General features: G+C 41.1%; 2 protein-coding genes across 2 annotated transcripts; one reads left to right on the top strand and one right to left on the bottom strand.

Annotated features, from left to right (window-relative positions):
• Nucleotides 1-9: 9 nt before the first annotated feature.
• parp2 (poly (ADP-ribose) polymerase 2) lies at nucleotides 10-7366 on the top strand. The gene is made up of 17 exons (XM_046320813.1): nucleotides 10-255; nucleotides 572-781; nucleotides 863-1030; nucleotides 1283-1353; nucleotides 3163-3213; nucleotides 3300-3396; nucleotides 3480-3555; nucleotides 3764-3866; nucleotides 4211-4364; nucleotides 4440-4578; nucleotides 4670-4733; nucleotides 4886-5020; nucleotides 5173-5300; nucleotides 5440-5539; nucleotides 5647-5745; nucleotides 6088-6212; nucleotides 6461-7366. Exons 1-17 carry the CDS (start codon nucleotides 180-182, stop codon nucleotides 6618-6620), a joined length of 1956 nt encoding a protein of 651 aa, XP_046176769.1. The 5' UTR covers nucleotides 10-179; the 3' UTR covers nucleotides 6621-7366.
• An 8116-nt stretch (nucleotides 7367-15482) lies between these two features.
• si:ch211-284o19.8 (protein lifeguard 1) lies at nucleotides 15483-21115 on the bottom strand. Its single transcript, XM_046321641.1, has 7 exons — nucleotides 20854-21115; nucleotides 18363-18624; nucleotides 18052-18134; nucleotides 17544-17744; nucleotides 17025-17153; nucleotides 16730-16873; nucleotides 15483-16589 (listed from the first exon to the last, which is right to left on the bottom strand). Exons 2-7 carry the CDS (start codon nucleotides 18406-18408, stop codon nucleotides 16440-16442), a joined length of 753 nt encoding a protein of 250 aa, XP_046177597.1. The 5' UTR covers nucleotides 18409-18624; nucleotides 20854-21115; the 3' UTR covers nucleotides 15483-16439.
• Between the last annotated feature and the right edge of the window lie 103 nt (nucleotides 21116-21218).

A 21218-nucleotide genomic window follows, 5' to 3' on the forward strand; every position in this document is an offset into this window, starting at 1 on the left:
AACCGCTAAGGCGGAACCTTCATTGCCGAGCTAATTCACAGCATATCTCAACAGAGGCGCTAGCTGGTTGGGTGATTTCCCGCGTTAATCACTTTCTAGTCTGCATCTGCCTAAATACTTTAGTGTTCTTAGATACAAAAAACGTTCTTATTTGGCAAGTAACATAAAAATTGTACAACATGAAACGCACAAGAAGCTCCAGGAACACATCTCAAGGTGTAGCATCAGCAAATGCAGTGTCTCCGTCCAAGACAGGTTAGTGCTTGGTGGCAGGCTAACGCTAGCTTTGTTGTTAGCCGGCTAGCTAGCTACGCTTCGATTGTGTGTAATTTTGCTTACCTAACGTTAATTAGCCACTAACAAAGTACTGACAGGAGCTGATGACTATTCTGCTTTTTTAAAAACTTGTTGAAAAGTTTGCTTGACTCAAAGTCTGTTGTGACATTGATTGTCTATAAAGCTGTATAGCTCTCTGTTTGACTGAAACATAGCTATGTAAAAACGTGTATGTCTAGTCTACAGCATCTGTTGCGTTGTTCTATTAATATCTCGGTGACTGTTCTCTCCTCAGTGTGGCAGTGGAAGGGGGATGAGGGTCAGTGGGAGCCATACCCACCATCAGCATGTGCCCAGCTAGACTCAGCCCTCAGCTCTGGAGACGCCACGGTCTCACTGACGTTTGGCTCTGGAGCAACATATGATGTAGACTTGAAGAAGATGGTCCAGGTCAACACAGTAACCAAGTACAAGAGGAAAATACGCTCTCACACACTGAAACCAGGTTAGTTGTCAATGTGGATATTACATGTGTCTATGTATGTGTGTTACCTACAACAAACCAACACATGCTATCCCCCTGTAGAGAGTTTACATGGAGGAGATGCAGTGGATTTAACCCAACAAGATGCGAGTCCAGTCCAGATTAAAGTGGAGGAAATGGAGGAGCAGCCAATCGCCAAGAAGAAGCGGGGTGAGGGAAGGAGCCAGAAGAAAAGTAAAGTGATGCCCATGGATGAAACAGAGAGCAAAGGTTCTAGCATTTCCTTCCATTTTTATAATTTAAATGTGTTGTCTAAAGTGCTTTCAATGCTATAAATACCCATTGTTTTAGGACATGGACATCTATTTTTGTTCATGTGTGATACAGTAATGTAAGGGGTTGTGTCAATTACTGTATACTGATGGCTCTTTGTAATGTGTTCATGTTCTCTTAATAATTGTGGTTAATGTCAGATGTCTTTTTGATGTGTTGTGTATTAACGGTGCTGTTTATATTTTGCAGAGATTGTGAAGACTGTGGTCATGAAAGGAAAGGCTCCAGTTGATTCAGAATGCAAAGCCAAAGCTGGCAAGGTACAGTATACTAGGATTTCTTTTAGACTGGCAACTGAAATGTTATGCTCACCCCTCGTCTAGGTGACAAAACCACGGCATCTGTGAGCTTTTCTAAGACAAGCTTTGGTCACAGTTCTCAATGTGGTGTTTCTGTTTGAAAGTGTTTTAGTCACATGCCTCTGACACAATCTACCATGTATGCAGTATGCACAAAATCTAGAAAAATTGACTAGGGTCTGGTTTCAATGATGGGACACTTTCAATACGGGAAAAAAATGTTCCGGGCGGGTCCTTCTCAGACAGACGACTATTCCAACAAATAGCGAGGCAGACATGTCAGAATGGCGTGATTCAAAACCAAAGTTTGCAGGCTAAATCATTGCAGTGTTTTAGTGAAGGTAGTTGTTGCAAACTAGCCACTTGCGAAATGCACTCATTAAAAATAATCTCCATTGATCTCCATCTGGCTAGCTTCTAATTTGTATTTTAGCTTCAATGCCATACAACTCTCCTTCCGTGGTCTCCAATTGCTCTTAAATACAAGTAAAACTAAATGCATGCTCGTCAACCGATCGCTGCCTGCACCTGCCCGCCTGTCCAACATCACTACTCTGAACGGCTCTGACTTAGAATATGTGGACAACTACAAATACCTAGGTGTCTGGTTAGACTGTAAACTCTCCTTCCAGACCCACATCAAACATCTCCAATCCAAAGTTAAATCTAGAATTGGCTTCCTATTTCGCAACAAAGCATCCTTCACTCATGCTGCCAAACATACCCTTGTAAAACTGACCATCCTACCAATCCTCGACTTCGGCGATGTCATTTACAAAATAGCCTCCAATACCATACTCAACAAATTGGATGCAGTCTATCACAGTGCCTTCTGTTTTGTCACCAACGCCCCATATACTACCCACCATTGCGACCTGTACACTCTCGTTGGCTGGCCCTCGCTTCATACTCGTCGCCAAACCCACTGGCTCCAGGTCATCTACAAGACCCTGCTAGGTAAAGTCCCCCCTTATCTCAGCTCGCTGGTCACAATAGCATCACCCACCTGTAGCACGCGCTCCAGCAGGTATATCTCTCTGGTCACCCCCAAAACCAATTATTTCTTTGGCCGCCTCTCCTTCCAGTTCTCTGCTGCCAATGACTGGAACTACAAAAATCTCTGAAACTGGAAACACTTATCTCTCTCACTAGCTTTAAGCACCAGCTGTCAGAGCAGCTCACAGATTACTGCACCTGTACATAGCCCACCTATAATTTAGCCCAAACAACTACCTCTTTCCCTACTGTATTTATTGTATTTTATTTCTTTATTTTGCTCCTTTGCACCCCATTATTTTTATTTCTACTTTGCATATTCTTCCACAGCAAATCTACAATTCCAGTGTTTTACTTGCTATATTGTGTTTACTTTGCCACCATTGCCTTTTTTTGCCTTTACCTCCCTTATTTCACCTCATTTGCTCACATCGTATATAGACTTGTTTATACTGTATTATTGACTGTATGTTTGTTTATTCCATGTGTAACTATGTGTCGTTGTATGTGTCAAACTGCTTTGCTTTATCTTGGCCAGGTCGCAATTGTAAATGAGAACTTGTTCTCAACTTGCCTACCTGGTTAAATAAAGGTGAAATAAATAAATATAAATATTCAAGCGGGTAGAGTAGTGATGTAGGCGTGACGTAGTGACGTAGTTTCTCTATGCCAAAACAGTCCATAATTGAAACCAGTCTCTAGTCACTGTTGCCTAGTGTTGGGTATTCCAGACTTCCCTTCTCACCAATTCTAAACCCTCTCTTTTCCTCACAGGCCCATGTCTACAGTGAAGGAAATGACGTATATGATGTCATGTTAAACCAGGTAAAAACACAACGACATAGTAATAACTACATAAGTGTATTTGCTAAATGATTTGTAAGGGAGATGTTTTGCTTGTTGTTTCACAGACAAATCTTCAGTTCAACAACAACAAATTTTTCCTGATCCAGCTACTTCAGGATGACAGTGTTAAGGCCTACAGCGTGTGGTTTAGATGGGGACGAGGTGGGTTCATGTCTTTGTTTTCCCAAATGTTTTGTGATATTGGGAAGTAGTGTTTTCTAACACATGGTGCCATCTCTATTTAGTTGGTAAGGTTGGACAGAACAATCTAGTTTCCTGTGGTGGAGATCTTCTTCAAGCCAAAGATCTCTTCAAAAAAAAGTGAGTGTGCTAGGGGTGTTGTGTGTGTGTGTATATGATGGGAGTTGAGTGATATTGGGTGTATATGATGGGAGTTGAGTGATATTGGGTGTATATGATCGGAGTTGAGTGATATTGGGTGTATGAATGATTGGGGAAAAAAGCTACATTTTTGAACTAAGTGAATATTGCTAAGAGGATAATGTATAAATTTGTGTTTTTGGTGTAGGTTTCTGGAAAAGACCAAGAACGAGTGGGCACACCGAACAGACTTTGAGAAAGTGGCAGGAAAATATGACATGGTGTTTATGGACTACAGTACCAATGGAAAGGTAAGGAATAAATCACTTTCCTCATATCGTCAATGTTTTATCTCTCAATCAAATCAAATGTTATTGGTCACATACACATGGTTAACAGATGTTAATGTGAGTGTAGCGAAATGCTTGTGCTTCTAGTTCCGACCGTGCAGTAATATCTAACAAGTAATCTAACAATTTCTCAAACTACCTTATACACACAAGTGTGAAATCCTCAACATATCTCCCTGCTCTGCATTCATTAATTCTCCATTCCATATCTTCTCTCCCACCCCTCTGACCTTAATGGTCCACTGTTCTCCAGCTTTAGGCAGGTGAATCTGTGCCTAACCAGTGTTCCTCCTTTTCTTTTCCAGGAAGAGCCCCAGCCCCTGCTTGCATCACTGTCCCAGAAAAAGCCCTCCAAGCTGGATGTGAAGGTCCAGTCCCTTCTCGAACTGATCTGTGACATCAAGGCCATGGAGGAATGTGTGCTGGAGATGAAGTTTGACACCCGAAAAGCTCCTCTCGGTGAGTATGTGTAACTGACAAAGTAAATGTGACATTGTTTTTGTAACTTTTCATTGCGGTTGTTTTCCTCTGTAGGCAAGCTTACAACAGAGCAGATCCGTGCAGGTTACTCAGCACTGAAGAAGATTGAGGAGTGTGTGAAGAGAAAGGGAAGCAGCCAGGAGCTACTGGAGGCATGCAACCAGTTCTACACACGCATCCCCCATGACTTTGGGTCAGTAATGAATGTTCTGTATTTCAAGCTGCTCTATCCACTGGCATGTGTCCATTCATGGTAAATAACTATTTTATTATATTTTTCCCAGGTTGCGAACTCCCCCAATAATCCGCTCAGAAGAGGAGCTGAAGGAAAAAATTGCTTTATTAGAAGTGAGCATGACTTATTTGAGTACTATATTTTCTATTACCTGCAGATCCTACCATTCAATAACATGTTCTTACAAATTGAAATTGCTGGATGTTGGTTTGGTATGGAATCACGCCGTCTGCAGCCTGTTTGACAGTGTGTTGTCTATCTCCAGGCACTGAGTGACATCCAGATAGCAGTGAAGATGGTCCAGTCCAGTGCCTATGGTGATGAGCATCCTTTGGACAGACAGTACAACGCCCTCCAGTGCCAGCTACAGCCACTGTCCTCTTGTAGCCAAGAGTATCAGGTGAGCACCTGTGCTTTGGTTGAGTTTACTCAAAGTATGTTCATGTGTAGTTTAGAGGTCTGTTACAGCTGGGTTGGAACAAAAGCCTGCATATATTGATCAGGTAGGGTGTCTCTTCCTTCCACTGCTCAATTGTTGTTCTCTCTCTGAAGGTGATTGAGAGATATCTTCAGACAACCCATGCACCCACTCACTCTGACTTCACCATGACTGTTCTGGACATCTTCTCTGTGGACAGGGAGGGGGAGAAGAATGGCTTCCTCTCAAAACTACACAACAGGTACCTAATGTTTTATTGTCTGCTGACACAGGCTGTTCAATGCCACTTTAAAAGGGATTTGAAAATAAAGATGGTACCCGTGGTGAATGCTTCTCCTTCGGGGTGTGTTCTGCATTGTTATTGTGTGTGTCTCCCTTAGGACGATGCTGTGGCATGGCTCTCGTCTGTCTAACTGGGTTGGAATCCTCAGCCAGGGCCTCAGAGTGGCCCCTCCAGAGGCTCCTGTCACTGGATACATGGTGAGATTGTGTGAGTGAGAGACTGTGAGCGAGAATATGACTGAAATGAAATGGCACATGTTCACCTGCTGCATAACAGGGCGATGACAATTGTTTCTTTCTCCTAGTTTGGGAAAGGTATTTACTTTGCTGACATGTCATCGAAAAGTGCCAACTACTGCTTTGCCAATCAACGCAACAAAACTGGACTCCTACTGTTGAGCGAGGTGTGAGATTTGTAGTTCTATTTTTCCCTCTACACAAATGCGTTTCCAATTTGAGAATAACCCTTCTGGAAATGATCTCATCCATATGAAGCATTTGTTTCCATACACCTGCTATTATTCAGTTGATTTATTAGGATCCCATTAGCCGATGGCGACAGCTAGTCTTACTGGGATCCAACACATAACGGAAAAAACATTACAATTTACATGCATGTAAAAAAAATATATATATATGTATGTGTGTGTGTATGTATGTATGTATGTGTATCCCTGTGTGATGCAATATGATGTGTGTACTCCCTTGGTAACAAGTCCTCTGTTTATTCGTTGTCTTGGTAACAGGTTGCCCTTGGTGACAGTAACGAGCTGTTAGCAGCTGACTATGAGGCTGCCAAACTACCTGCAGGGAAACACAGCACCAAGGGCCTTGGACAGACAAGCCCAGACCCCAGGAACGCTGTCAAATTGTGAGTTTCTCTCCCTTTCACTCACTGTAAATGTTTGGTTGGTTGGTTGGTTGGTTGGTTGGTTGGTTGGTTGGTTGGTTGGTTTACTCTAACACAGATGAGTAATAAAAAACAGACATTTCTAATAGTTTTACTTGAACCTGAATCAAGATTTCCATCTTACATGTTGTATATGACTCGCTTGAGTCTTCCATTGTTCACTATTCTCTCCTCGCTCTCTCTCTTGCCCTGTTCTGTGGTTCTCTCAGGAGTGGAGTGACAATCCCAATGGGGCCTGGAATGAAGACTGGGGTGGGTGCAGGTGGCGGCTACTCCCTCCTCTACAACGAGTTCATTGTCTATAACCCTGCCCAAACCCACATGAGGTATTTACTAAGAGTTCAGTTTAACTATTCCTCGCTGTGGTGAGACAGGGATATACTGTAAAGACGTGTGTAGCAAAAAGAGACATTAACACATGAAGTAAACTGTCGCATAATAGTAATTTGGGGGGGGGTATATTTGTCCTGTTACACACAAGTGTGTAATGGAAATGCCTTAAGGGCACAGCAACAGGTTTTTTGTTATTCTTTCGATTACTGACCCAATGCTTCAACCTCGAGGCTATCTGCCGCCCTTAAGCTTAAGCGGTGGTTATGAAAAAGGAAGAGTAGACCCAGAGAAATTCTGATTAAAAGAATTCACAACTCATGAAACGATCCCTAAGGGGTTTTAATGTCTGTAGTGTTGAGGCTGTATTACTCCTAATAGCTTTATTTCAAAGCCTTGCATTGTATGATGTCCATAAGAGGGCAGCAACAATTAACATGGGTTAAATTCATACATCTGTTGCATTCCAAGCATTTTTTAAATACAGTGGATGATGTGAGTGTTTTTGAAGTGATACAGCTTGTTTAGACATCAGCACAGATTTTGTTTTATGTTGTCAAATGTCACCCTGAGTGTTTCTTTCTAATGTAAATCAATATAATAAAAATGCATGAATTGAAGGTTGTTTTATATATAAGCTATTGCTATAACTATCACCACAAAACAGATTTTTATTGATAACAAAAATATGAAAAGTAAGTCTGTAAGAGCGAGAGATATCACTCATCAAATATGTATGTCCAGGGGTTTCCATGTAAAACTAAATAAAGACTTTTCATTGTGAACAGGGGTTTTGCATGTGTGTTCGGAGTAGAGCTGGGACGATAAACCGAAAATTATCGGCACCAACCATACTGATCACTTATCCAGGGCCAGATTAACAAGTCATAGGCCTTACACTTTGGTTTTTTATATGGGGGGGGTTAACTCAGTCGTGGTCTCAACTTACTGTTGAGAGTTAAAATGGTACGATACACAGGGTGCAATTTCAAAATATGAAATTTTATTTATTTTTATTTTATTTCACCTTTATTTAACCAGGTAGGCAAGTTGAGAACAAGTTCTCATTTACAATTGCGACCTGGCCAAGATAAAGCAAAGCAGTTCGACAGATACAACGGCACAGAGTTACACATGGAGTAAAACAAACATACAGTCAATAATACAGTATAAACAAGTCTATATACAATGTGAGCAAATGAGGTGAGAAGGGAGGTAAAGGCAAAAAAGGCCATGGTGGCAAAGTAAATACAATATAGCAAGTAAAACACTGGAATGGTAGTTTTGCAATGGAAGAATGTGCAAAGTAGACATAAAAATAATGGGGTGCAAAGGAGCAAAATAAATAAATTAAATACATTTGGGAAATAGGTAGTTGTTTGGGCTAAATTATAGGTGGGCTATGTACAGGTGCAGTAATCTGTAAGATGCTCTGACAGTTGGTGCTTAAAGCTAGTGAGGGAGATAAGTGTTTCCAGTTTCAGAGATTTTTGCAGTTCATTCCAGTCACTGGCAGCAGAGAACTGGAAGGAGAGGCGGCCAAAGAAAGAATTGGTTTTGGGGGTGACCAGAGAGATATACCTGCTGGAGCGTGTGCTACAGGTGGGAGATGCTATGGTGACCAGCGAGCTGAGATAAGGGGGGACTTTACCTAGCAGGGTCTTGTAGATGACATGGAGCCAGTGGGTTTGGCGACGAGTATGAAGCGAGGGCCAGCCAACGAGAGCGTACAGGTCGCAATGGTGGGTAGTATATGGGGCTTTGGTGACAAAACAGATTGCACTGTGATAGACTGCATCCAATTTGTTGAGTAGGGTATTGGAGGCTATTTTGTAAATGACATCGCCAAAGTCGAGGATTGGTAGGATGGTCAGTTTTACAAGGGTATGTTTGGCAGCATGAGTGAAGGATGCTTTGTTGCGAAATAGGAAGCCAATTCTAGATTTAACTTTGGATTGGAGATGTTTGATATGGGTCTGGAAGGAGAGTTTACAGTCTAACCAGACACCTAAGTATTTGTAGTTGTCCACGTATTCTAAGTCAGAGCCGTCCAGAGTAGTGATGTTGGACAGGCGGGTAGGTGCAGGTAGCGATTGGTTGAAGAGCATGGATTTAGTTTTACTTGTATTTAAGAGCAATTGGAGGCCACGGAAGGAGAGTTGTATGGCATTGAAGCTTGCCTGCTTACTTTCAAGCCCTTAATTAACCAACAATTGCAGTTCAAGAAATGGAGTTAAGAAAATACTTACTAAAGTAACACAATACAATAACAAGGCTATATACAGAGGGGCAGTGTTTCTCTGTCAGTCAATAGCTAGGTTTCCAATTGGTGACATTTTCATGTGAATATACTAAAATACGCATAAAAACAATATGCATTTTTTCCCACCAGAGATGTTACATTCTAATTGACTTGTTGTGGATAAAAGGATGTGCGTGATGACGTAGTGCACGTAAAAATATATTTTGCTTTTAAATTCCCATGTACCAAAACAAAACTGGTTAAATGGGTTTCTATCGCATTTTCACTCTACTGATGGTTTTGTCACAAAAAAATGTATATAGAATGTGCCCGCTCTGGTATTGTCATGTGCGATCTGGCCAACAGCTCACATACAGTGCCTTCAGAAAATATTTACACCCCTTTACTTTTTCCACATTTTTTGTTGTGTTACAGCCTAAATTTACAATTGATTAAATAGACTTATTTTTTTGTCACTGGTCTACACACAATACCATAATGTTGAAGTGGAATGTTTTTAAATTAAAAAAAGAAAAAAAAAAAGGAGCTTAAATGTCTTGTGTCAATAAGTGTTCAGCCCCTTTGTTATGGGAAGCCTAAATAAATTCAGGTGTAAAAATTAGCTTAAGTCACATAATAAGTTGCACGGACTCACTCTGTGCAATGTGTTTAACCACATAAATGTAAAGTCCCCATATTTGGGGACTCTATTAGATTTTAAATTAAATTCAGTCTGGTATGAGAACAGTAGCCCCTATCTGCAAAAGCAGGGTGTCTGTGGAAAGCTGAGTATCTTGACTATTGATCTGTGCCTTAATCTTTGGTGTTGCTTACTACCATATATGGGCATACGAAAATATAATTGCATGCCGAGGTGATGACAATTCAAGATGACTGCTACATAGATTCCGGTTAGCGTTGTGTAGCATAAAGGAAATAAAACACGGAATACGTTGATACACACCGAAAGCCGGGACTCCACAGAAAGACCACACTCCACAGGTGACCTACCGTTATTGACCACCAGCCCCAAGAGTCCAAATGCTTTATTTTACACTTTTTTTTTTCACCAAACCGTAAACATCAAATTTTATTGGTCACATACACATGGGTAGCAATGTTAATGCGAGTGTAGCGAAATGCTTGTCATCTTACAAAGTAAGCTTCGATTTGGTTTGTGTTTGCGCTAAAGATACATGGGTGGTATCAAATTAATCCGTAGGTTGGTAGGAACAAATATAGCATATTGCCAATGTTATCTGATGGTGTATGACTAAATGGCAACATCAAATGTCCACTGAGTGACTATCTTTGCGCATCAAAAATATGACGTTGTCCGTTTTACACGCTGAAGGCATCCATTACATGGGATTGACTACTATGGCACCTTGACGGTCTTGTAGCCAGCGAGATGAGCTTCCAGGGATATGCAGTTGACCTGGGTGGGACAAAGCAAGGCCTAGAATATTTGATGCTTAATGCGATCTATTGCTACCTGGCTCAGGGACGAGACGCACTGAGTACGCCACATTCGATTGTAAACCGATGAATCGCTTTAATTTCAACACTTTAGCATAAAAGATGGCTTCTCGGGGGGGTGTAAAAACGAAGAATATTGAACAGGGAGCTAAAAAGGAGGCAGCTTTGAATAAGCATACCGGCATAGAAGCTTTGGTCGGACTCGGATCGGGGGAGCGATTTGGACAATGAGATTTAGACTCGGCCAAAGATGATAGTTTTCTAGAAGGATTGGATCCACTTTTAGATCTGTAAGTAAATTATTTTAATAACTTTTATACAACTAATTTTACTATGTATTTAGTTTACCTCGGCCTATGTAACAAGTAATTTCAATGTAATATAATTCCTAAATTTCCTCCTTGTGGCCATGTTCCTTCTCATGGCCATGTTTACTTGTGGTTCTCACCTCTGCCTTTGTCTCCAAAGTGTTATTGTTTGCATTGTGTGTGTTTCACACCTATGAGACACTGTACAGATAAAGTTAAGGCTTGGTGTTTTTACTTTTTGTAAATTTAGTCAACTGTAATTCTGTGTGTCTTACAACAATATATCCCTTAATTTAATTCACCGCAGAGGATTTGGATGATGACGTTTGGGAGCCACCCCTCCCCAGCAAGCGCCCCCGGTCAAGGTCTTCACCCCCCCACTGCTATGACAATCACCCCATCTGATGGTTCTACATCCACTTTTCATAGACCTCTTAAAAAGAAAATAGGGGCCTATGGCACCATTCGTCCTAACATAATCAGTTTCCCCAGGACCAAGGTAAACAACATGACAAAGACAGCGGAGAGGGGGACCATATGTTGTATCAGGACGAACAAGCTGCTTTTTGTGAAACTAGGGAAGTAACCATGCTCACCCACACAGCATAAGGCATTCAATAGCAACCATGTCTCAAGGAGGGTGAAAAAGGAGAATGTCCCCATTCCTGATTCTGTGAAGGACTACAATGCCAGCATGGGGGGTGTTGACCTACAGTTGAAGTCAGAAGTTTACATACACTTAGGTTGGAGTCATTAACTTGTTTTTTAACCGCTAACAAACTATAGTTTTGACAAGTCGGTTAGGACATCTACATTGCATGACACAAGTAATTTTCCCACCAATTGTTTAGACAGATTATTTAACATATATTTCACTGTATCACAATTCCAGTGGGTCAGTTTTCAACCATTCATACAAATTCATTGTATATATATGATCAAATCTTGTCACCTCCATTCTCATCCACACAACCTAATGAAACCTAATGAAACCATAAGAGAAAAGAGAAATAACATGTTTGACACACAGCTGGGGAACAAAGGACAAAAAACTAGTTTCATGTGAACTTAAAATTAAACTTCATTTATATATTTAAAGTAACTATTGCATACTACATGCATTATATCTGATTTACATTGAGGTCCTTCTCTTAGTTTTTAAAGGCATGTACATACAGTTGAGGTCGGAAGTTTACATACACTTAGGTTGGAGTAATTAAAACTCATTTTTCAACCACGCCACAAATCTTGTTAACAAACTATAGTTTTGGCAAGTCGGTTAGGACATCTACTTTGCATGACACACAAGTCATTTTTCTAACAATTGTTTACAGAGATTATTTCACTGTATCACAAATTCTGTGGGTCAGAAGTTGACATACACTAAATTGACTGCCTTTAAACAGCTTGGAAAATTCTAGAAAATGGCATGGCTTTAGAAGCTTCTGATAGGCTAATTGACGTAATTTGAGTCAATTGGAGGTGTACCTGTGGATGTATTTCAAGGCCTACCTTCAAACTCAGTGCTTCTTTGCTTGACATCATGGGAAAATCAAAAGAAATCAGCCAAGACCTCAGAAAACAATTGTAGACCTCCACAAGTCTGGTTCATCCTTGGGAGTGGTTTCCAAACGCCTCAAGGTACCACGTTGATCTGTACAAACAATAGTACGCAAGAATAAACACCATGGGACCACGAAGCTGTCATACTGCTCAGGAAAGAGACTCGTTCTGTCTCCTAGAGATGAATGTACTTTGGTGTGAAAAGTGCAAATCAATCCCAGAACAACAGCAAAGGACCTTGTGAGGAGGAAACAGGTACAAAAGTATCTATATCCACAGTAAAACAAGTCCTATATCAACATAACCTGAAAGGCCACTCAGCAAGGAAGAAGCCACTGCTCCAAAACCACCATTAAAAAAAGACAGACTACGGTTTGCAACTGCACATGGAGACAAAGATTGTACTTATTGGAGAAATGGTCTGATGAAACATAAATAGAACTGTTTGGCCATAATGACTATCATTATGTTTGGAAGAAAAGGGGGGAGGCTTGCAAGCTGAAGAATACCATCCCAACTGTGAAGCACGGGGGTGGCAGTATCATGTAATGGGAGTGCTTTACTGCAGGAGGGACTGGTGCACATCACAAAATAGATGGCATCACGAGGAAAGAAAATGATGTGGATATATTGAAAGCAACATCACAAGACATCAGCCAGGAAGTTAAAGCTTGGTCCAAATGGACAATGACCCCAAGCATACTTCCAGAGTTGTGGCAAAATGGCTTAAGGACAACAGAGTTAAGGCATTGGAGTGGCCATCACACAGCCCTGCCCTCAAACCTATAGACATTTTGTGGGCAGAACTGAAAAGGTATGTGCGAGCAAGGAGGCCTACAAAACTGACTCAGTTACACCAGCTCTGTCTGGAGGAATGGGCCAAAATTCACCCAGCTTATTGTGGGGAGGTTGTGGAAGGCTACCTGTAACATTTGACCCAAGTTAACCAATTTAAAGGCAATCCTACCAAATACTAATCGAGTGTATGTAAACTTCTGACCCACTGGGAATGTGATGAAAAAAATAAAAGCTGAAATAAATCATTCTCTTTACTATTAATTCGGACATTTCACATTCTTAAAATAAAGTGGTGATCCTAACTGACCTTAAACAGGGAATTTTTACTAAGGATTAAATGTCACGGATTGTGAAAAACAGTTTAAATGTATTAGGCTAAGGTGTATGTAAACTTCCCACTTCAACTGTATCAAGACAAGGAAGTGGTATACTTTTTTTACCACGTTGTGGACATTGCTACAGTAAATGCGTTCATTCTCCACAAGCAGATGGCCAAAGCAAAAGGTCAAACCCCTTTCTCCCAGTTGGCCTTCACCAGCCACTCTATTCATACCCCTTGACCTATTTCACATTTTGTTGTGTTGCAGCCTGAATTCAAAATTGATGACATCATTTTTTTCTCAGGCATTTACACACAATATGCTATATTGACAAAGTGAAAACATGTTAAACATTTTTGCAAATTTATTGAAAATGAAATACAGAAATATCACATTGACATTTGTTTTAACCTTTATTTAACTAGGCAAGTTTAAGAACAAATTCTTATTTACAATGACGGCCTACACCGGCCAAACCCGGACGATGCTGGGTCAATTGTGTGCCGCCCTATGAGACTCCCAATCACGTCCGGTTGTGATACAGCCTGGATTTAAACCAGGGTGTCTGTAGTAACGCCTCAAGATGCAGTGCCTTATCATCTAATTCTAGTCCTATGTTATTCAAGGATGTCATTAGAATTATAAAAATAAGGACAACGAAACAGATTTCATTTAACTGTTGAAAGCACGGAAGGAATGAAGCAACAATAGAGAGAGAAAGAGAAGGTTGGCTAATAACATTGGAGTAACCCTGGATTGTAAACTATCATGGTCAAAACATATTGATACAACAGTAGCTAAAATGGGGAGAAGTCCTTCCATAATAAAGTGCCGCTCTGCCTCCTTAACAACACTATCAACAAGATAGGTCCTACAGGCCCTAATTTTGTCACACCTGGACTACTGTTCAGTAGTGTGGTCAGGTACAACAAAGAGGGACTTGGGAAAATTGCAATTGGCTCAGAACAGGGCAGCACGGCTGGCCATTAAATGTACACAGAGCTAACATTAATGACATGCATGTCAATCTCTCATGGCTCAAAGTGGAGATTTACTTCATCATTACTGGTTTTTGTAAGAGGTGTTGATAAGCTGAAGGTACCGAGCTGTCTGTTTAAAATAATAGCACACAGCTCGGACACCCATGTATACCCCACAAGACATGCCACCAGAGGTCTCTTCACAGTCCTCAAGTCCAGAACAGACTATGGGAGGCGCACAGTACTACATAGAGGCATGACTACACATCAGGTAACTGATGCAAGCAATCAGATTTAAAAGCAGGTAAAAATAAACCTTATGGAACAACGGGGACTGTGAAGAGACACACACAAAGGTACAGACACATGCATACTCACACATTGTGATATTGCTGTATGGTGGTATTGAACATTTTGTGTTGTGGATATGTGGTGGTGTAGGGATGTTATATGATGTACTTTTTATCTTTAGCTCATTCAGTACAAACAGTTCACTGTTTTATCTTTTGTTTTATATGAAATGTGGGTGCTTTGGTGTGTTTGGACCCCAGGAATATGGGGATCCCTAATAAATACAAATGAATACAAACAAGGTATATACAGTGCCTTGGGAAAGTATTCAGACCCCTTGATTTTTTCCCACATTTTGTTATGTTACAGCCTTGTTTTAAAATGGATTAAATAAAATAAAAATCATCAATCTACAAACAATACCCCATAATGACGAAGCAAAAACAGGTTTTTAGACATGTTTGCAAATGTATAAAAAATAAAAAACTGATATCACATTTACATAAGTATTCATACACTACTCAGTACTTTGTTGAAGAACCTTTGACAGTGATTATAGCCTCTAGTCTTCCTGGGTATGACGCTACAAGCTTGGTACACCGATATTTGGGGAGTGACTCACATTCTTTTCTGCAGATCCTCTCAAGCTCTGTCGGGTTGGGTTGGAAGCGTCGCTGGACAGCTATTTTCAGGTCTCTCCAGAGATGTTTAATCGGGTTCAAGTTCGGGGCTTTGGCTGGGCCACTCAAGGACATTCAGGAACTTGTCCCGAAGCCACTCCTGCGTTGTCTTGGCTGTGTGCTTAATGTTGTGAACCGTCGCCCCAGTCTGAGGTCCTGTGTGTTCTGGAGCAGGTTTTCATCAAGGATCTCTGTACTTTGCTCCGTTCATCTTTCCTTTGATCCTGACTAGTCTCCCAGTCCCTACCACTTTGGGCATTATTAATTTTACCGACACAAAAAGATCCCACCTTGTCTAGCATATTTAGTTTAGTCAACATTTGGAAAGTTTACCAACAAATTTGCTGTTTCCATCAGGCCTGTCATAAAATGTTTTATGTGACATGTATTTTTCTTGCAAAAAAATATTGGATGGAAACCTGTTTACTGACAGTCATTCAATAAGCCATGTCAGCTAACACTTTTTAGACAAGTTAGCTGGCTAGACTATCTAATCCTGTAATAACCATGGCTGCATGCAGGGCACATGCCCAGGGGCCCTGACCTCCTGGGGGCCTCCTTTGATTTTGTTATTCACTCTCACTGAGATATCATTAACATGGCATAAGTCATGGCAAAATGTGTAGAATTGCAGGTAATTAGCTTTAAAACTGCAAAAATTACTCTCCGCCCCATGGCAAAATGTGTAGTGGGGCAACTAAAGTGTTTTACACATGTGGGCCCCCTTCTTCCTCTCTTCCCCCATCTGATGATTAGCAGAGTGGCAGAAGGATGTCTATATTCATTGAGAGCGGGCTCCTGAGTCCTCCTGTGTTTGGTGGTTGTAGTAAAAATATGTATATTTTACCAATATATACTGTATGTATTTCCTTTTTTTGTGCCTCTTGGGCCCCCTACAAGCCTGGACCCAAAGGCTCAAGAAATGTGATGTTTGAAATTAAATAAGTTTGCTAATATGGATGATTGTTAATGGGACAATTGATGACTACAACCATCAAACTAGTAGTAGTAGTTTTAAAGGATACAAAAAAGAATGGCGCACATTGTTATAAACATATTATTCTATTTATCGTTATCACATCAATTCATGCAATTTATCGCGATATGGATTTTTGTCAATATCGCCCAGCTCTAGTTTGGAGTGCTACGGACTATAGCTACATATGTGTGTCATTGTAGGTTTCTGCCAGGTGTTGACTATTTGCTGGAGCCTCCCATTATGATGAGCAGATAGAGGAAGATGTTAATGATGTCCAGGTACAGGATCAGGGCAGCAAACACATACTCCTCTGGATCTAGAGCGTACTTCTGCCTGCCCATCACCAGCTGGCAGTCAATCGCCAAGAACTGAGGGAGAGACACAGAAAGGGAAAAGGTGACGGAGGAAAGAAAGCGTTTAGGGTGCAATGGAGGCATTCATTCTGGCTATAAGGCTGGATAAACAGAAATGGCCTAAAAGGAGAAGTAACATTGAGTGAGTTCTGTACCAGTGAGAAGAGCATGGCTCCCAGAGATCCGTAGACTATCTGCAGCACATTGGAGTAGAAGAAACAGCAGAAGAAGCTGAACATGAGAAGGTCCACTGCCAGCACCAGCAGAATGCCATTACAAATTGTGAAGTCCACTCGAGTCTGCAGACCAAAGAGAGGACAGTGAGTAAGGATAGATAGGCTTGGTCACTGATCAGCCTGACCACATTAAACACACGTGGTAGGTACTACAGTAGTGGTCCAATTAAGCATAATATCATGTTTTTTGTTATTTGAAAAGACTGAGTCTGACCTGGGCTGAGAAGATGATGATGGTGAAGGAGATCGCCACTGTTGCTCCCATGGCGATGACTACAGCAGTGGTATTGTGAAATGAGGCCACAGTGCCAACCAAGTAAGATAGGGTGAGAGTGACCACTGACTAAAGGTAGTACATTACACAGTTAGAATAACACTCACCCAAACACAAATCACACTGTATCTTTGTCTTATGTGTTTAAGACAGTTGTTCTCATTAGTCATGCAACTAGGTTCTAGGAGAATGGCTTTGGCATTAACTAACAGGGAACTGTGAATACAGGAAGAAGCATTTATAACCATCACAGGTAAGTTCTCTTTTTCAATAATGTTTGGGAACATCTAAAGAACAATTGCGTAGTTTATATACAGTATATCAGTCAACAGATGAACCTTGAGCTCAATTCAATCTAACCCACACTTCAGTATTAACTCATTGACTGCATTAGCCAGTATGTCAGTCACTGCTCTACCTAGCTGCGAAAGGGGTTGTGTTTGTCTGTGTGTGACCTACCAGTCCCACCAGGTTCCAGGGATGGCTTCTGCTGAAGGAATTGGAGAAGCTAAGGGAGATGGCCACCACAGCAAACAGGATGTATGAGCTGAGGTAGATCCAGATGTTGCTCTGCACCGCCGCCCTCACCACACTGGAGAACGTGAACACACACACGATGCTGAAGGTCACTAGCAACTGCAGGGTCACGACACTGAACACCTGCACAGGTAGAAAGACAGGGTTACCGTTAGCCACTTTGCTTGCCAGGTATACTGAGGAGGTCACCATGAAACCTGGGGGTCAAAGACTAAGGGCTCTATTCAATCCGTAGCGCTGAAGTTCCGCATTGTAGCCCGATTTACATTTAAAGACAATGTTCCCACGGTAGCAGACTGCATTTGTGTTAAACACTGTATATGTCGACTAAATTGGAAATTACCTTTACATTTCAAGCACGCTATAGCTCTGAACTTTGGCGATATGGATTGAATAAAGCCCCAAATCTCTGAGACTCATCAGTACAGACCTTTCTGATAAACGCCTTCCTTATGGTCTTGTCATCAAAAGATGACACCAATAGGGCGGCGTCTGCCTCTGGTGAAGACGATCCTTTGTGAGTGACAGAACAACAGTCCCATGTTGTTATTGGACACAACACTGGAATACTGTAGTGACCAGACTTTGCAGACTTTTCAGTGGTTATGTAACACAAGTGAATTTAGTGGACACTAATTATTCAATCAGAAATGTTCAATGTTATAGTAATTGGCAGTAATATGAGGAAAGACATGAATAATCCATCCACTCTTTCCTTGCTATAGCAGGACAGATACATACCTGGCTCTCCCAAAGGGTTACACTCTCCAGGGGGGAGAGTTCCCATGTCTACCCCTGCCTGTGGTGGGTACAGGACTGGAGGGTAGGGGGTGGAGGATACATGGTTGGAGCTGCAGAGTAGGGGGGTGGCATGTATGGTGGCATGGGGACCACTTGAGTTTCCCCATGGGGGTAAGGGGGTGGCAGGTTAGAGTTTAGGGCATTCTGAGACTCTGTGGGCATGGAGTAGTTCTGAGCATCTGTCATTCTGGCAGAGTGTAGTCTGAAAAGGAGAAGTGGTTAGAAGACACTGATGTTGAAAGGAAAGTACCGAGGACGTTGATATCAAAAGGTCAGTAAGAAAAGAGGTGCAAAACTTAATTTTGAAAGTAAAAATGTGTTGCAGGCATATTGCCTCATTGGGGGGGTTCCACATAAGGAGAAACCTGGGTTGAGTAAACCATGTATAGTAGAAGAAATATAACAGCCATGTATCGGAAAAATCATGCAATAATAACATCCTTGCATTTACGACCAATCGAACATACTGTGCATGTTACTACCAGATCATTTTTTGTATTAGTGTACTCACACAGGTGGTTTTGTCTATGTGTGTGAATGCAGTTCTTAGTAGCAGGAACAAGAAGGTCAAACCACTGTGACAGAGTTCAGTGGTGAACACATCAAAATGACAACTGGAAAGCTAAGCCCAAAAAGCAATCACTTTTACTGTATCAGTTATACAAAATTAGATAAAATGTTTGTGTTGTCCAATTCATCATCAGATATACAGTACCAGTCAAAGTTTGGACACCTACTCATTCAAAATTGTTCTTAATTTGTACTTTTTTCTAAATTGTAGAATAATAGTGAAAACATCAAAATTATGAAATAACACATGGAACCATGCAGTAACCAAAAATAGTCTTAAACAAATCAAAATATATTTTAGACTCTTCAAAGTAGCCACACTTTGCCTTGATGACAGCTTTGCACACTCTTGGCATTCTCTCAACCAGCTTCATGAGGAATGCTTTTCCGGCAGTCTTGAAGGAGTTCCCACATACGCTGAGCACTTGTTGGCTGCTTTTCCTTCACTCTGCGGTCCAACTCATCTCAATTTGGTTGCAGTCAGGAGTTTATGGAGGCCAGGTCATCTGATGCAGCACTCCATCACTCTCCAAAAACAAATGATAGTCCCACTAAACACAAACCAGATGGGATGGTGTATCACTGCAGAATGCTGTGATAGCCATGCTGTTTAAGTGTACCTTGAATTCTAAATAAATCACGGATAGTGTCACCAGCAAAGCACCCCCACACCATCTCCTCCCTGCTTCACGATGGGAACCACACATGCGGAGATCATCCGTTTACCTACTCTGTGTCTGACAAAGACATTGCGGTTGGAACCAAAAATGTCACATTTGGACTCATCAGACCAAAGGACAGATTTCCACAGGTCTAATGTCCATTGCTCGTGTTTCTTGTCCCAAGCAAGTCTCTTCTTATTATTGGTGTCCTTTAGTAGTAGTTTCTTCAGCAATTCAACCATGAAGGCCTGATTCAGTCTCCTCTGAACAGTTGATGTTGAGATGTGTTTGTTACTTGAACTCTGTGAATTTCAATCTGAGGTGCAGTTAATTCCCGATTTCTGAGGCTGCTTAACTCTAATGAACTTACCCTCTGCAGAAGAGGTAACTCTGGGCCTTGCTTTCCTGTGGCGGTCCTCATGAGCCAGTTTCATCATAGAGCTTGGTTTTTGCAACTGCACTTGAAGAAACTTTCAAAGTTCTTGAAATTTTCCGCATTGACTGACCGTCATGTCTTAAAGTAATGATGGACTTTCATTTATTTTTGCTTATTTGAGCTGTACTTGCCATAATATGGTCTTGTTTTTTTTTACCAAATAGGGCTATCTTCTGTATACCACCCCTAACTTGTCACAACACAACTGATTGGCTCAAACGCATTAAGAAGGAAAGAGATTCCACAAATTAACATTTAACAAGGCACCTGTTAATTGAAATGCATTCCAGGTGACTACCTCATGAACCTGGTTGAGAGAATGCCAAGAGTGTGCAAAGCTGTCAAGGCAAAGGGTTGCTACTTTGAAGAATCTCAAATATAAAATATATTTAGATTTGTTTAACGTTTTTTTGGTTTCAACACGATTCCATGTGTATTTCATAGTTTTGATTTCTTCACGATTTTTCTAAAATGTAGAAAATAGTAAAAATAAAAACCCTGGAATGAGTAGGTGTGTCCAAACTTTTGACTGGTACTGTATCTTACTACATTAAAAAAATCCAAACTGACACATACTATATGTCATCCACAACAGCCTGAGATCTTTGACATCCCCAAAATTCTGTCATCTGGTTTAGTCAATGAATTGGCTGTTTACAAAGGCAGCCCAATTCTGACTTTTCTTCCCCCCAGTATTGGTCTAACTAATCACATCATATTTGTTTCCAATTAAATTTGGTAGGCAAAACAGGAGATGACTTACCTCCTTTACACCTGGGTTTCACTTGAACTTCAATGACCGTACTGTCCTTCCTGTTGATCTAGCCTACACACAGACTGTCAATTGCTGCTTGGCTCAGACAGACTCTGGAACATCTACCTTTAGCAGCCTGTGCCCATTTGTGTTATTTCCTGAACCTAACTGTCACTGACAGTGATGGTGATTAGAGGAACTAAGGCTGCGTTTACACAAGCAGCCCAATTGTTTTGACCGATCACATATTTTTCAGATCTGATTGGCCAAAATACCAATTAGTGAAAAAAAGATCAGAATTGGGCTGCCTGTGTAAACCCAGCGTGTGACAGAACAAACCAACATACATTTTCAGATCTGTAGCTTGGGGAAAT

The sequence above is a fragment of the Oncorhynchus gorbuscha genome, linkage group LG22 (assembly GCF_021184085.1).
Source record: "Oncorhynchus gorbuscha isolate QuinsamMale2020 ecotype Even-year linkage group LG22, OgorEven_v1.0, whole genome shotgun sequence".
Taxonomy (NCBI): domain Eukaryota; kingdom Metazoa; phylum Chordata; class Actinopteri; order Salmoniformes; family Salmonidae; genus Oncorhynchus; species Oncorhynchus gorbuscha.